Genomic DNA, 12,559 nt, shown 5'->3' with positions numbered 1-12,559 from the left:
CAGTAACTTCCAGGCTCACTGAGCCCGGCATCTGCAGGCACCCCCCGCCCCCGTGTGCAGACCTGAGGGCCCTGCGCTCACACCTCACAGCCGGTCTGTCATGCTGAGCTACAGCTGAGCAGCGGGGCAGGCTCTGTATCCATTCTCCCTTTCCATAAGTTTCCCAGAGGTCTCTGAAACATCTCCCGCTATTGCTCAGGCCTCTGCCGGCCTTTTGTTCTGAAGTCCCTGCCCCAAGAAGCGACTGGTCCATTTCCTCAATAGTCTGCCCCTTCCTGTTTCCCACTGCATGTTTCTGGAATGTGACTGCTGGATTGAACATTCCAATTTATCCTCCACGTCTCTTAAGTTTTTTCCCAGATTTTCTTTTTTATCTACATTCTGAATTTATTTCTTTAAATATACTTTTAATTGTCAAAATTCTTTGTTTTGTGAATGGCCCTCCTCCTAGCATCCTGTTCTTGGGTTATGGATGCAAAACACATCTCTGGAAGCACTAATCACAGGAAGGCCACACAATGCACCCCAAAAGCCTGAAAACTAAGACACGACATGAAGCGAGGCTGGCCCTGTCCCCATCCCGCTCCAGACAGGCTCAAGTTCTCACCTGTGGAGATGGCGGGGGGTCACAGGATCACCAGCTCACCTGCGGGCGGCCAGACCAGCACAGATAACCAGAGGCCTGTGTAGGCATATCTGCCGCCTCGCCCCGGAAGACGGCACACAGTGGTGGGCTACAGGATCATTGACCCAGGAATCACTGCTCTATTAGGGCCATTTTCCCTGTTACTCTTGGCTTCTTTCCCATGCTGCTGGCAATTCTCAAATGTCTCAGAATCCTGCCTTAGTTGGATGCTCCTATTCGGGAACGCGGCAATAAAAAGCTCACTGGAACGTCACCAAAATTAAATCACCTGCTAGTCATACGATGCTGCTGAGGAAGGAAAAGGCGGGGCCCAGGATGGGAGATCACTGTAACACACGTACCTGAGGACTTGTTTCTGGAGTACGTGAGGGACTCCTGCATATCAATAACATGAAGACAGATAATCCACCTTGCAAGAAGGGCAAAGAAGGTGAACCGACACTTCACAAAAAAAATGTATCTTAATGGCCAACGAACACATGAAAAGATGCTTACACGCTGAGCATCAGGAACAAGCGAGGGCGCCTGGGTGGCTCAGTTGGTCGAGCGACTGCCTTCGGCTCAGGTCATGATCCCAGGGTCCTGGGATTGAGTCCCGCATCGGGCTCCCTGCTCAGCGGGGAGCCTGCTTCTCCCTCTGACCCTCTTCCCTCTCGTGCTCTCTATCTCTCATTCTCTCTCTCTCAAATAAATAAAATCTTTAAAAAAAAAAAAAAAGGAACAAGCTAATTAAAACCACAAGACAGACACCGTGGCCCACCCTGTAAATGGCTGAAATGGGAAAGACGGACAACACTCAGTGCTGACAAGGGTGTGGAGCAGCGTCTGGGAACGCAGTTTGACGGCTTCTTACCAAGTTAAACGTGCCCCTAGCGCACAACCCAGAAACTATGCTCCCAAGTTATTTACCCAAATGAATAGAGGCCTGCCAAGAACGTTCTCGGCAACTTTATTCGAAACGGCCTTGAACTGGAAACGACCCAAATGTCTGACACGTGCATCTGCAGGTGAGCGGGGAGCCGAGCAGCGCGAGCGCTCAGTGCACTACCCGCCAGCAATAGAAAGAGCAGCCCCGAGCACAGCATGGACATCACCCATCAAGGCGCAAGCAGACTGCTGGGGCGGGGGTGGCACTCACGGGCTGCAAGGAGCACGCTGGGACTGCACGGACAGATGTTAGGTGGGCGCGCGCACGTGTCAGAAGTCGTGGTGCACAGCCCGCATGTAAACCAGGGGTCCCTCACGTCAGCTCCGCTCTGCAGGCCCCACGGCCCACACCTGCTGCCTTGCTGCTGCATGCAGGGGTAATTCAATTTGTTAAACAGAACCGTGCTGAGCTTCTGCCTGGGAAGGAGCCCCTGCCTGCTGGGTACCCCGGGTGCACACGCTGGGGTCACTGCCCCGTACACAGCCCCCCAACTGACGCCAGGCTAGCCGCCTGCCCGCGAGCTGCTGCTTTTCCAGCTAAGGCCCTTCCGTCCCCTTCACTGCTGTCAGTCCCTTCGTGTCCGGTCCCCTGTGGTCTCAGAGAAAGACAGACCTCCATGGTTGATCTGCCACGTGCACTGAGGTGTGGACATGCTTGTTCCTCAGATGTGGCTCACACATGAAGAACTGACATGCAGAAATTACGCGGGGGCAGGGGGTGTACAGAGTGCAACCGAGATGCAGAATCCTGGAGTTAGTGTCTGACTTCGTCTAAAATCTCACAGTGACCCAACCCAGCCCTGGCGCCTAGAACAGAGCGGAGGTGACGTGGGGCAGGTGAAGCCCGTCCCCACAAAGGAGCCGGCGAGGGCAGGCCCTCAGCATATAGCGTGTGGACAGCATGGCACAGCACTCAAGACTGCAAGTGGCTGATGAAGTAATGGGGCTCGACAGGCTGAGCCCAGCCCGACTGTGCCGGTGAGGATACAGCCACATCTGCCACGTCCCTGATCTGCCCTCTCGGGGGAGGCAGGCGGAAGCCGCACAGCTGCCCGGTGATACATGTACACTGATCCCTAAATCTCTGAAGGTCGAGTGGGAGCCTCAGAGACACTCACAGAAGCACAACTGAAAGCATATGCCTTACTTTTTTTATCCTTTGAAAAGCAAAACGAAGTATAAGGAGCCACATGAATACCCCTTACTGGGACCGGAATATGAGCATCTTTTTTTTTAAATTTTATTTATTTATTTGAGAGAGCGAGAGAGCGAGCGTGCGCACAAGCAGGGGGAGCAGGAGAGGGAGAAGCAGGCACCCCGCTGAGCATCCCAGGACCCTGGGATCATGACCTGAGCCGACACCCCACCGACTGAGCTGCCCAGGCGCCCCTGGAACATGAGAATCATTGAGATTTTTTCTCCTAACATACTAAAAAACCACGAAGCATTTGGTTTCTGTTCAAAGTTCTGCAGGCTGTGGGGGCTGGGCCGTCACGCAGAAGGAGCAGGGCCAGCAGGGAAGCGCTGACCTGAGTGAAAAGTCCAGCCCAGGAACAAGGAGCGCTTTGCCCCGACTCACAGCTCACGTCCACCTCCACCACCCTCCTCTCTGGCTGCAGGGCACCCACTCTCCTGCTGGGCCCCTCATGGGCCCTCACCTCCCATCCTCCCGCTGAAGGCTCCGCTCAGGCCCTTCTGTCTACACCTGCCCTTTGACGATGCCCCAGACTCCCAGCCCTGTACTCTGTGACCTCCCCACCCTGACCTCCAGCGTGCCAGGAGCCACCTCCCACGCAGCCTGACAGCACTGGTGCTGTACCCAGGGCTGCTGCCTGTGAGCCCCACGTGGCTGCCTGCCCCTCAGCCGCCCGGACCCTGAACGCCTGCCCTGGGAGCTCTAAGCATGCCAGTACCCACCACTCCCTCCACGCCCCTGACCACCTGCAGGCTTCTGCTCACGACTTCCCTTCCCGACCACCCTGCCTCACGGTGTCATGCCGGTGACACCCTTGGGGGGCTCCACTAGAGACCGTGCTGTTCAGTGTCCACTGTGACCCACGGAGGCCCAGCTCGCTCCCAGAGCAGACAGGTTCAGGTGCTCACACCCTAACTCCAGGGCCTGGGAGGACGCCCAGCACATGGTTCACATTAAAAAAATATGCGTTAAATGAATGAAGAAATAAATTAATCATTCCATTTCTACTTCAGTGGCTTCCAATCCTGTGTTGCTAACCAACACAGAAGAAAGCATCCCTTAACCCCACAGCCTACAACTCGCAGGTAGACTAAGACTCAAACAGACCAACTCTGTTCCCATCACCTTATATTTCATTTTTCAAGAGAAAAATCACTATCACCATTGAATCAATTCTACTTCTGACAAGTCAATAATGGACACAAGATCTTCAGAAACAAGAGACAGGAAACCAGCCCCAAGGAGACCATGAAGCCAGTGAGCACATAGGAGCCTAGTTCAGTCACTGAAAGAATAAGATGTGGGCAGCAGAGTAGGGTTCAAGCAAAGGCACACTGCACCCTGAGAACCGGCACGGGCTCACACTGTTCCAGAACCACACTGGACAGGTGCCACCCACTTTTCCAGCAGCCACCTTGGGTAGACCAGCAAAGCTGGGGATTTTAAACATCAAGCTTCCTTCTTTCCAGAGGTAGGGCTGCTACGAAAACCAATGTCCCCCATGGCTGTGAGGGGTCCCCAACGGACGCAGGGGCTCGAAGCTGGAACCAGCCCGAGTCACAGTAGAGGCTGAGTGTGGACAGCCTGGGAAGCCCTGCAGAGGCCCGGGCCGGCCACCATAATTCCCCGGGGGTCACTGCTGCCTCCGAGTGTCACTGAGACCCTGCCTGCCCAGGGCCCTCTGATGCTCCTGTGGGAGTGTCCCTGGTGCTACCTGAGGAAACCTCATCACTACCCAGTAAGTGACAACGGGTCTTGTCTTCACCCTGCTGCTCAGGCCCTGGCTTAGTGCCCTACCAACTTGAGCTGTTTCCAAAAGGCCAACCTGCCTGTAACGGACACAGTTCACTGGTCCTGGAAAACTCCAGAAGTCCTCTGCAGATTTCAAGAGCTCTAAGGGTGCTCTGGGTGATGGCAGCATTGCAGACAATGAATGTGGAGCTTCCACAGGGGAAGGTAAGGGCTATCAGCGGGGCCTCGGCCTCCTCCTCTGTGGTCAGAAGACAGTCATGTCCACTGGTGCCTTTCCACCTGGACTGGCGCAGTGCCTCTCAGGAGACACTGCCCTGTCTCAGGGGCTGACACAGCACCTCAGGGCAGCAGCCCGGGCAGTCAGGCCCCTGTCCTCCAGCAGGACAGGTCTGTCCGTCACTGCTGCCCCAGCACCTGGATCAGAGCCGTCATGGCCAGGCACACCATCCACATCTACCCCACGGTATGGTCACCAAGAACCTGGGAACAAGCCCAGGGTTCAGTGGCTACGAGAACAGGCAGAAACAAGACACAGTATAGGCCGACTTCTGGATCCAGCTCTTCGTCCCATCTCATGAACAGGAGTCTACAACTAAGATGTGAAGAGTAGGGAAGGGGTTCAGGACAGGCCCCCCAGAACGTGCCACCTTGGCACAAGGACTGTTCTGAGCTGAAGGCACTTGAGACCGTGCAGCCTCAAGAGAAACTTTTGTCCCTTTCTTACCATACGGAACAGTCTAAATTGCGCGTCTTTCCCAGTCTAAGGGTCATGAGCAGAGAAAAATTTTATCTGAGTAACCGATCTGTGTGGTAGGGCAAACATCTTTTTTTTCAAACACCTTATACACACACACACACACACACACGTTTTTTTAAATAACGTCTATGTCCAGCGTAGGGCTCGAACTCATGACCCCGAGATCAAGAGTCACACGCTCTACCGACAGAGCCAGCCAGGCGCCCCTGGCAGGACAAACATCTACCTACCAAACACCGGCTCTTCTCACTGCCCGGTGAGGTGCACTCCTTCCCTCTGAAGTCCCAGACCCCCAGCCCCCTCTCCTTAGTTCAGAACGACATACAGACCTCATTCTGCCTGACTCTGGGATTTCCATGTCTGTGTGGACTCTCCAAACATACACCTATTAAATTTGATGTTCTCCTGTTCATCTGTCTCACGTCGATTTGATTCTCAGTCCAGCCAGAAGGACCTCTGAGGGGATGGGAGTTCTTGCTCCCCGACAATGGCAATCCCAGGCCAGGGTAACAGTGGCTGAGTTTACACACTGGACTCCAATCCCACCTCTGCCATTTACTAAGGGGATCTTGGGCAGGTTACTTAATGTTTCTGGGCTCAGCCCCCCATCTGTAAAGCTCAGATCAAAACCGTGTCTCTGTAGCGAGGAGCACAGAGAGCTTCATGAGGCAGTTCCCATAAACACTGCTATTGCTATGATGTCACGAGCTCACGCTCGAAGGCGACAAGGGGACCCGGCGGCCCCAGTATCTGCACTCACAGAAGCGTAGGCTGAGGCTCAGTGTCATGGAGGGAAACTCTGGTGACAGGGCCAGGCTAAGCGGCACCTGTCAGCTGACACGTCTATATTGACACTTAGGATTACCTACGGTTTTCTTGAAAGAAACACAGTTACCACAATTTGAGTTCCCAACTGTTTGCTACAGTAAGTAACCCAAATTCTGACTTTTTAATCCTTTTTTTTCTGAAATAAATAAGGGAGAAAACATGTATCCATTTGTGAGGAGAGAGAACACGGAGGGAGTTCCTAGAGACCGAGGTTTGGATGCCCACCATATCCCTCCAGGCCACCCCAGATGGAAATCTGCTCCAGTAACTCAACCTTGATCCCATGGATACCACACAGCTAACAAAAAAGCTGTCTTCTCCTCAACAACTTACTTTCAAAGTGGGCGGGCAGGGCAGGCACCTGAGGAGGGGCTACGCGCTGGAGCGCCCTACCTGCCTCTGCAGAGCAAGTTCGCCATCGAGCTCCTTGAGCTTTCTCTCCAGCTTCCATTTCAGGTTTTCGTACTGTTCCCGCTGCTGGTCCATCTCGCTGTTCTTGTCACTATGTAAACACGGCAGTATTAAGACAAGTCAGACACCTGCAGGGTCTGCTCTCGGGTGGCTTCAGTGGAACCTGCTTGGCCATACAGGTGCCTGCCTACAGAGGGAGCCTGAAATGGATCCAGAATCTCACAAGGTAATTCCCAAAATGCCCAGGACACAAGCCCAAGTCACACCGAGCACAGGAAGGTCCCCACCTGAACGGGAAAAGACAGCACACACTAACCCCAAGATGACACAGACGTTGAGATTTTGTAACAAGGGTTTTTAAAGCAGCCATTATTTAAAACGCTTCAGCAAGCAATGTAGTGCACTCTTAAATAAAAAATCAGAAACTCGGCAAAGACAAACTTACAAAGAATCAAACAAATTGAGAACCAGGAAGTATGACAACCAAACAGAAGACTCACTGCGGTGGGCTCAACAGCAGAATGAACATGACAACATGACAGAGCAAAGGATCCATGAACTCGAAAGCAGAACAACAGAAACTACCAGCAAATAACAGAGAGAAACAGACTGAAAAACATGAGCACAGCCTCAGGGAGCCGAGGGACGGTCGCCCTGAGCCCGAGCAGGAGGACGAAGAGGAGGGCTGACACGTACTCGAAGAAATAACGGCTGAAAAGGTCTCAAGTTAGGGGAAAAGGGGGAGGTACAAATGACATGAGGAGAAACTTTACAAGAATGGTGTAGAACACTTTAAGGATACTTTGGGGCGCCTGGGGGGCTCAGGCGTTAAGCGTCTGCCTTCGGCTCAGGTCATGGTCCCAGGGTCCTGGGATCGAGCCCCGCGTCGGGCTCCCTGCTCCGCGGGAAGCCTGCTTCTCCCTCCCCCACTCCCCCTGCTTGTGTGTGCTCTCTCGCCGTGTCTCTCTCTGTCAAATAAATAAATAAAATCTTAAAAAAAAAAAACACTTTAAGGATGCTTTAAACTCTCTCAAATACAGTTGTGAGAAAGAAAATCAGTATTTCCACAGAGGCAAGCTGGCCCACGTGTCCCAGTGTTAAGAGTACCTGCTTCTGATCCTCCAGGTGCATCACAGTGTGATTTTTAACAGTGGAGTTGGGGAACAGTCACAATGCCAATATCCACCCTGCAGGGGAAGGTCACAGATCCCCGTCCCTGCTCCAGGCGATGCTGACCTTGGTTAAGTTCTGTATCTGTCTTCCCGGCCCCTGGGGAGGCGGCATGGGCTGTGAACACTGCCAGCCGTACTGCTTGCAGGAATGACAGGCTCCCTGGCACATGGCGTCGGGACTGGGAGCACCTGCACAGGGGCCATGAACACCTTGGGCTCCCGGGCCTCCCTGAGGACAGCAATGCTTGGGACCCTGGGAGCTATGCCTATGTGTTGTTATGGGAGATGCTAGCCGGCGGGTTGGAGGCCCATAAGCCAAGGTGGTCCCGCGCCCACTGAGGTAGGTCTCCTCTGCTCACGCCCAGCCTGCCACGGAAAGTCTCCTGCTGCTGAGGAGTACAGCGCCAACAGGCCCAGCAAACACAAAATGGGACCAGGTAGCCATTTAAAAGGATGTGGCAGAACCCAGTGCATGACACGAAGAAAAGCCACCCAGGTAGATGGGAAACTGCCACAAGCAGGCTGTGGGCCGCGTGTATGGGACGTGTCTATGTGGGCATGAAGGGGAGCTCTCCCAGGGAGATCACAACAGACTCCTTGGGCAGCTCTTCCTTTTCACCTCATCATCCTCAGGAAAAAACGATTTTCTAGAACAAGAATATCGTCACTGTTGTGATTTTCTACAAGTACTTTGAAGGGCATGTGTGACAACATGAAACACTATTCAGGATCCCGTTTTAAGTTAAAACAGAACCCACAGGATGCTGCCAGCCGCTCTGATATCTGTGCCTGCGCGTGCGTATGCACACGCGTGTGCACGCACATACCAGTGAGATGCACCCTGTCAATGTGACCTCAGAGACATACACCCTGGGCGCCTGGGGGGCTCAGTCGTTGGGCGTCTGCCTTTGGCTCAGGTCATGGTCCCAGGGTCCTGGGATCGAGCCCCGCGTCGGGCTCCCTGCTCCGCGGGAAGCCTGCTTCTCCCTCTGCCACTCCCCCTGCTTGTGTTCCCGCTCTCGCTGTCTCTCTCTGTCAAATAAATAAATAAAATCTTTAAAAAAACAAACACACACCCTGAAATCAGGGGAAGGACGGCAGATTTTTGTCCACTCTCTCTTCTCACTGAGGAGGGGAGTGCGTGCGACGCGAGAGCGGCTTTCCGGGGACCCGCCAACAGGACCCTTTGACCCGAGCTGCAGGCTCTTAGTCAACCTGCCTCAAGTGAGCTCACTGCGCTTGGGAATTAATACCTGTTTTGCATCATTAAAACAATCATGGTCTCGAATATCTTTTATTGAAATGATACAGACTTGTAATTCATGGAGAAAACTCGAACACTGAAACCAATGTCCCGGTGCCCTCACTGCGCGGCCCAAGGGGCACCTCACCTGTGGACGCGCTCCAGCTCCAGCCGGTGCTCCTGCAGCTTCAGTTGGTGCTGCCGCTGCAGGTCCTCCCGTCGCCGGGCCTCGCTGGCGAGCGCCTGCCTCAGCCGGGCCGCCTCCACCCTGAGCTCGCTCACCTCCGCCTGCCGCGCCTCCTCCAGCCCTCGGGCCTGGGCGAAGGCCGCGTCGTACCGCTCCAGCTCACGGTCCCGCTCCTCCAGCACCTGCAGGTTGTGGACGAAGTCCTCCTGCAGGCGCCGCAGCGCCCCCTGCACCTGGTGCAGCTGGCTGTACGCGTCCTGCAGCGCGGTCTCCCTTGGCTGGCAGCAGGGGGCCTGCGGGGCTCTGCCCTTGTCCTCCTTGCCAGGCAGCGGCGGGCCCAGGGCCTGCTCTGAGGGCGGCGGCAGCATCAGATACCTGCAGCAGGAAGGAGGTGGGCAGTGGGCCCAGGGTTAGGGGCTCTAGCCGTCCTTCTCAGTAACCGGCCAGATCCCCGTCTATGGCATTGCTGTCACCCAGTGGGAGCACACTCTGGGCCAGTTAGCAGCTGCGTGGTCACACATTCGGAAGAGCTACAGGTGGCCCCCGCCAGGGCCCAGACCTTGAGGGCTCTGCTAGCCTAGCCTCACCCTGCAGCATAGGAAGGGAAGATAGGAAACACCGTTTGCTCACCAACAAGAGCTAGGTCCTTCAAAACAGGCTCACGGAGGGCTCTCCCACTTTGCAGATGAAAAAACGGGGCCGCTAAGGAGCTGAGCAAGCGCTGGGGCCCGCCAGCCTCTGAGAGCCAACGCCCCCTCAGCCCCACACTCTGCTCCTGCCAGCGGTGTGGGGCTCCTGGAGATCCAGCACTCAGGAGGACGTTCCTTGGCTCTTTTATTTCCAACCCATCACGGACTGATAATTTTCTAAAACAATAAAAATAAAGTACTCAAGGAAAATATAATTAAAAAACAAAGATATATAATGCACAAGACCAATTTTAATTATTAGATCCAAGAGCATAAAGCCACTTTGTCAAACTGCTAACAAGTGTCTAAACACCTCTTGCTCTGGCAGTCTGCCAAGCATGGGCCGCATGAGTATGTGTTGGGGGGCTAGCAAGGGCCACTAGGTGTGCTAGAGACCACGTGGACTGTCGACGTCCCATCGCCCGCAGAGAAGGGGTGGATTCTGACATGGAAAACCAAGTGGTGCTCAGGGTCCTGACCTACACAAACAGGCCCACAGCCACACAGCAAGCCCAGAAGGTAGGCAGGCTGGGCCCAAGGGCCACAGTCATCCTGGGGGCAGATGCAGCAGGGGCAGACACAGCCCTTCTCTGAGAGCACCTCCCCAGAAGGGCCGGGGGCACCTGCCAGTGACATTTGAGTATCATCACTGTCATCCCAAAGAATCTAAAATATCTGATTCATGTAAAGCGGGTCTTTCTTTTTTTTTTTTTGCCCGATGCAGGGCTCAATCCCAGGACCCTGACATCATGACCTGAGCTGAAACCAAGGGTTGGTTATTCAACTGACTGAGCCACCCAGGCACCCCTGAGGTGGGTCTTTTTTAAGAGGAGAAAATCCCAGGGTGCCATAATCAAATCTGTTACTATAACATTTTGGTAATAAAATGAAAAAACAAAACAAAACAATGAACTCACAGGTGCAGGTAGTATGCTATGCGAGGGGCAAGTCTTTTTCAAATACCACACGGGTCTCTGGCCCAATGAGTAGAGTTTGGTAGTAATTCTCGCTACGAGCAAAAAAAAAAGAAGAAAGAAAAGAAAGGGGGAAAAAAAGTAAAAGAGAAACTGTCAAAATGGTCTGGGCTGGTATTTGGAGAATCCGAAAATATTGTCAGGACCCCAGAAATAATAATGAGCATTTCACAGAAGACACATGCTGTGCTTGGAGCTGCCCTGGGGAACGACAGAAACACGTTAGCTCTGGGCTCAGCAGAACAGTGCTTAGAACTCGGACAGTAGGGGCGTCTGGGTGGCTTGGTCTGTTAGGCGTCTGCCTTCGGCTCGGGTCATGATCCTGGGGTCCTGGTATCGAGGCCCATGTCAGGGTCCCTGCTCAGTGGGGAGTCTGCTCTGATCTCTCCCTCTGCCTCTCCCCCTGCTTATGCTCAATAAATAAATAAATAAATAAATAATCTTAGAACACAGACAGTCAAAGAGGAAAACACGGCTTGATAAACGTCAGGATTGGGCAATCAAGGCCACGTAACTGTGGAGCGTCAGACAACGCATCCAACCGGAGGCTTGCCGGAGGACAAAGCACCAAGCACAGGATTGAGTGCAGCACCCACCACCTTCGTCAGGAAAAAGTAAGGCTATTTCTCAGGTGAAGCCAATATTTTCTCGGCATTGGCACTTGGATCTGAATGAATTCCTTATGCAGGTCTTTCTAGAGGAGCAATGAATCACGCAGGGCAGGGCCTGGCCAACTCTTGCTGTAAGGGGCAGTGGGTAATTACTCAGGGCTTTGTGGGCCACAGGGTTGTCACGACTCTTCAACTCTGTGCAAAGCAGCCACAGAGTGTGCAAACTGCGGGCTGGGTCCGGCCCACAGGCCTGCTTTGCCAAGCCCTCCATCTCTGTGCAGAGAACCTTTATCACTGGGTAACAGCTGCTGTCATTTCTTAATGGCTGCCCCCTGCAGCCCCGAACCCTCAGGGCTCATGTCCAGCCGGTCTTGGGGCGACCTGGCGCTGGAGAGGAGCAGCGGAGCACAGAGGGAATGCCCGTGCCAAGACCCAGAGGGAGAGGCTGAAGCAGCAGGAGGGCCTGCAGAGGGCTGGGGAGGCTGCAGGACCCTGCCATGGGCAGTGCAGTAAGAAACACATCACGGCCTTGGTCCCCAGCTCCTGGCACAAGGCCCCCAAAAGCCTCCCAACTTCCTGAGCGACGGGGGCAGCTTTAGTAGTTCTCCCCAGGTTCTGAAGCAATTCCAGGTGAGAGGTTATCTCCTGTTTCTCGTATCAAACCTGTCAACCACACCTGAGTTTACGAGGTGACTCTGGAAAGCCCCAGATAACCACGGGATGGAGCCGGTTGCCAGGGGAGCCAACCTTGGGATTACAGGGTTTCCCTTTCGACTCCGCCTGCCGGCTTCCACTGTGAGGCTGGCTCAGTCAGCCATGCCTATGTGATGAAGTCTCCACAGACACCCTCAGCCAAGGGGTTCAGAGAGCTTCCGGGTGGGTGAACACATTGGAGGTGCTCCGAGACAGCGTGGAAGCGCTGCACCTCTTCCCCACCCCTCGCCCCGGGCCTCTCTTCCATCTGGCTGTCCCTCAGTTAATATCCTTTTATAACAAACTGGCGATCTGGAAAGTAAAATGTTTCTCTCAGTTCTGTGAGTTGCTCCAGCAAATGGAACCCGAGGAGGGGGTCGTGGAACTTCTGATGTATAGCGGGTCGTCAGGAGCACAGGGGACAACCTGGACTTGCAACTGGCATCTGGGTGGGGTCAGTCTTGTGGGGCTGAG

General features: G+C 54.1%; 1 protein-coding gene across 13 annotated transcripts in view; it reads right to left on the bottom strand.

The window, feature by feature from the left end:
• Positions 1-11,057, bottom strand: part of CCDC57 (coiled-coil domain containing 57) — a 93,545-nt gene extending 82,488 nt beyond the window's left edge. For 5 of the 13 annotated variants that reach the window (XM_025859608.2, XM_025859605.2, XM_025859604.2 and 2 more), the window contains exons 1-4: positions 10,725-11,054; positions 9,749-9,984; positions 9,080-9,493; positions 6,499-6,607 (exon numbers count right to left, since the gene is read on the bottom strand). In XM_025859608.2, the coding sequence (XP_025715393.1) occupies positions 6,499-6,607; positions 9,080-9,486 (516 nt within the window). In that variant the 5' untranslated portion in view covers positions 9,487-9,493; positions 9,749-9,984; positions 10,725-11,054. Of the gene's footprint in view, positions 1-6,438; positions 6,608-9,079; positions 9,494-9,748; positions 9,985-10,724 lie in introns of those variants that run through there. The other 8 variants (XM_025859602.2, XM_025859596.2, XM_025859600.2 and 5 more) reach the window with 5 other exon arrangements.
• Positions 11,058-12,559: the final 1,502 nt, after the last annotated feature.

This window comes from Callorhinus ursinus, unplaced genomic scaffold, assembly GCF_003265705.2.
Source record: "Callorhinus ursinus isolate GAN/ISIS: 27379988/994484 unplaced genomic scaffold, GSC_fseal_2.0 scaffold68, whole genome shotgun sequence".
In the NCBI taxonomy this organism is placed as follows: domain Eukaryota; kingdom Metazoa; phylum Chordata; class Mammalia; order Carnivora; family Otariidae; genus Callorhinus; species Callorhinus ursinus.
The sequence above is the reverse complement of the archived record's forward strand: the minus strand, read 5'-3'. Positions and strand labels throughout refer to the sequence as shown.